General features: G+C 54.4%; 1 protein-coding gene across 1 annotated transcript; it reads right to left on the reverse strand.

The window, feature by feature from the left end:
• Nucleotides 1-801: 801 nt before the first annotated feature.
• Nucleotides 802-1941, reverse strand: LOC124673421. Its single transcript, XM_047209502.1, has one exon. It carries the CDS (start codon nt 1939-1941, stop codon nt 802-804), a length of 1140 nt encoding a protein of 379 aa, XP_047065458.1.
• Between the last annotated feature and the right edge of the window lie 2271 nt (nt 1942-4212).

The raw sequence follows: 4212 nt of genomic DNA on the forward strand, positions 1-4212 counted from the left end.
ACAATGATGTGTGTAAGGTGTGGTTTAAAGTTGCACTGTATTATGAACCGTCTTGTAGTTACGGCTTAACATAATCGCATCATTTGATCTAAAAAAAATGTCTTGGAGTCCTGGGGACCGGTGGTAGGGCGTGCCTTTGTGATGTATTCTATGGAAATGTTCATCGGGTATGTACAAAAAAAAGGATAATAGTGTATTTAAAAAATGTTGCACCAGTATTAAAAAGTGTTTACGGTTTTTTTTCAAATGTTTTAAAAAATCTTCACAGTATTTGTTAAAAACATGTCTATTACTTTAAATAATTTTTTGTGGTAGTTCTAGATCAACCGGGAATTAAGTTAGTTCGAGATTAACTCTACAATGTTAGGTTTGCATTCGTGCAAATTAGAATTGTAAATGGGTGTGTAATTGCACATCTTCTTATGGTTACACATGAATTACACGTGAAATCGAGTGATCAAGAATTAAGTTAGTTTATATGGGCCGAGAATTAGTCAGATCCATGTCGAGGGAACTCGTATCCCTTTTGAGAGAATTTCAAAACTATCGTAGTCTAATGTTAGAAAAAAAAAGCCCACAAATTCACGGATGCAATACAGAAAAAATCATGTAAATCAGCATAACTTCAAATGCGTGAGAATTTCTAGCTACAGAATTCCGAAGGTTTCCTCATGTCTCTAGTACTGCCATTTCCTCTAGTAACAAAAATATTTCCTCCTCGATCTCGTGACAACTCCTTCCTTGAGAACATAACTGGCTTCTGACGATGTTGGTCGGACCTCAAAACTCTCATAGACTGATCTAGTAGAGATAATGGAAGGCTTGGCCGGAGCTGTGTGTCCCGGGATCCGACCACTGATACTGGCCGGTGCCGGTTTGAGAGCGCTGGAACTCGTCGGCCTGCCAATGCGCCATGTAGTTGTTGTCCTTGTCAGGGTAATAAGCGAAGTTCTCATTCATGCCCATGGGGTACTCGAGCCGCAGCGTGTCGACGTAGTCCCCGCCGGCGAAGTCTTGAGCGGAGTATTGCTCAGGTGCCAGAGAGCCGTCGGCGAAGTTTGGGTAGTACCCAACTGGCACCGAAGACTCGTCGGCGAAGTTGGGGTAGTACCCAACTGGTACCGAAGACTCGTCGGCGAAGTTGGGGTAGTACCCAACTGGCACCGAAGAATCGTCGGCGGCGTTGCACATTGTCAGATCGAGCCACGGGCAATCAGCATTGTCGCCGTAGCCGCCCAGCGCCTGCGTCTCGTCGACGGCGCCCGCGTAGTAGCTTCCGCCGCCGCCGACACACTCGAGGCCGCGCTCCGGTTGCATCAGGAATTGCTCGAGTAGGCTCCCTTGGTCGTTGCTCCCGCCGTGGCACGACATCGTCTGCGGCTGGAAGCCATCGTAGCCCATGTCCAGCGCGAGGTGCCCCGGCTCGAAGGCGTAGTCATCGGAAGCATCATCAGCCGGCGGTACGAACAGTTCGAGCTCGAGCCGGCCGTCGGCGGGCAAGCCGAGAGCCGCCATCTTGTCGGCCCCGGCCCTCAGCGCGGTGTCGATGGTCTCGAGCACCTCCCGCGCCTCGTCCACCGTCATGTCGTTGAGCGCCGCGTCCCAGTCGGGCAGCGCTCCCGGCCGCGCCCTGGCGAGCTTCGCCGTCTCCTTGCCCAGCTCGGCCTCGAGGTAGCTCCGGTGCGTGTGCTGCGCGCGCTTCTCCGGCGGGATGGAGGCGGCGCGGTACCTCTCGAGGACACCAACCTCCGACTCCCACACGAGCCGCGGAGCCCCGGCGCCGCCGGTGGCGGCGGGGGCGCAGACGAGCGCGACGGGGACGTTGCAGTACGTGGCGAGCTCCGACGCCTTCTTCTGGAGCCCCTTGGACCTCTTGGCGTACGTCGCGGCGCGAGCCCGCGCGTTCTGGATGAACCTCATCTCGACCTTGCGGCGCGGCATTGCTGGACGGCGCGTGCTTCTTGTTCTTCTTCCTCCTCCGCTGCTGCTCCTCCGATCAGATCGCGTTAGTTTGTTGCAGCTCTCCGGCGAGGCGGCTGGGAGGTTTATATAGAATCGTGGGAGAGGTTCTGTGTGCGCGCCGGAGCAGGAGGAGGACGCGGACTCGTGATCGTTTCTGCCGAACGCGGCGGCGCCCCATAGCTGCTAGGCAGTAGGCCAGTAGGTCTATTAAGCGTCGTAATTTTGCATTAGTGATGCTGAGCTCTAAACAAATGATGCCGCTGCTAGCTGAGGGAGTACAACCCCAGAAAATTAAGCTTTTAATCCCACGTCAGGTGCAGATTAAAAAAGAGAAAGATTAACCGAAAAAGGAAGGTTCTAGCTTTGCAAACCGGTTGGAACCCGACTTCTGGCAGGAACAATTAATGCGAGATCTTTGATTTCAGTACGATACGTAGTGCCTTCGGCCGAGACGCGCCGCCTGCTCTGGCGTCGAGCGTTTGCGTGTAGGAGGGAAAGCCGCAGCGCAATCCGAGAGGAAAAAAGAAGAGATAATTGCACCACAAGTACAATAATTTTGACTTTTTCCCGACTCCCTCCTCTCTCCTGACCCCCTCCTCTCCCGACCCTCATCCCAACTCTAACCGCCGCCGCCGTCGTCAGCAGCGCCGCCGGGGCAAAGACACACGGGGTGTGGCGGCGGCGGGAGCCTTTCCTCGCCATCGTGGGGGACGGCGGACGGGCTCTCCCCTCCTCGACGCATACGGCGGCGGTCGGCGCGGATGGTGATGGGCGGCGGCGGCTCTCGCGCTGCGGTCCCCCTCCCCTCCCATAGGCTTCCACCCGCAGCACACCGGCAGGGGCTGGTGGTGGGCGGCGGCCAGACCCTCGGTGTGCGCCATGCCCTCCCCCTCACCCCGCCTCTCGTCGGTGCGTGCAGACGATCTCGGGCTTCTTCCGCGACACGAGGGCGCCCGGGGTAGCAGCCTTGGGTTCGACGGAGGAGGTGGCCCTCTTCTTCGCCGGAGAGGGTTGGCCTGCGGTTGGTGGTGGTGGATCTTTTGATCTATCACCGCGATCCGGCGGCAAGATGGAGGTTCTTGGAAGCCGGTGATGGTGTCGCCGGTGGAGGGTTGGTTTGGCCAGCCTGGGATGGTCGCCGGCTTGGGGGTCCAACCTGAATAAAGGCGGCGGTCCTAGGGCCTCTCTTGCATGAAGAGGAGGACCTACCGGAGGCTTGCACTCGTGATCTGGCCGGTGGGTTGAGTTCCGGAAGGCTCCGCCGGTGAATGTAACAGTGCTTTGCCTGCAGTTTGCTGGATCGGAGGTATTCGGTCGTTCGGACCCATACATTTATTCCGACCGATTGGTTCTGGAGGGAGCGACGTGAAGCTCTTTTTCTGTGTTGACATCAAGTGACTATGGATCCATGATGAAAGTCGGAAGAAGAGAATTTCATGAAGGCCGGAGGGGAGAACTAGCTAAGGGAGATTCAAGTCTCTGCGCTGTTGAGGGACTTGCTTGGTGTTCCGGGCTTCACAACAGTGGTATGAAAGTGGGGGCGAAAACACAGGTGGAAGGCAGAGTCCTACCTTTCAGGGTGAAAACCCAAGGTCTGGCCTTAACTGGTTGTGCCTGGCAATGACCTTGGTGGAGGCATTATTTTGAGAGCGGGGACTATCTTCAGGGTGAAAACCTAAGATCTTTGATCGGGCGATGACAGTGTTTGAGCACTGTTCCCTTCTTGGAGGCGTTGTTTTTTAAGAGTCTATAATTTAGGTGTTGTCTTGGCGGTGGATGTATTGCTGTTGTTAGGCCCGAGATACTGTAGCGGGACTTTTGTTTCTTAGTTTTATTTTCCTTTTTTTTTTGGTTGTGTGCATCCGTAGTGCCATTAGGGTGGTGCGTTGTTGCAGAGGCTGGGTGTAATTGGTATCTCTTGATATTAATATATTCCCTTTATCGAAAAAAGTACAAGAACTTGTACTCTATGTGCATTTTCATACAAAATCTTCCAAAGTGTGTTCAGGTGGTACAAGAACTTGTCCTGGATGTGCACCGTTGGTACAAGTGCTGTCTGGAGCTGCCACGCGTCCCTGGTCCACCTTCAAAGTGTTTTTGCAGAGAAGTCCTTATAGAAATCGAGAATTCGCGCGCGACCAGAAGCTCTATTCCCCTCTCGTCTCCACTTGTCTCTTTCCCCTCTCCTCTCCCCTCGAACCCTAGTTGCGGCGACTGATGCATGTCGGACCAAGGGGAGGGGAACATGGA

Source organism: Lolium rigidum, chromosome 7, assembly GCF_022539505.1.
Source record: "Lolium rigidum isolate FL_2022 chromosome 7, APGP_CSIRO_Lrig_0.1, whole genome shotgun sequence".
Classification (NCBI taxonomy): domain Eukaryota; kingdom Viridiplantae; phylum Streptophyta; class Magnoliopsida; order Poales; family Poaceae; genus Lolium; species Lolium rigidum.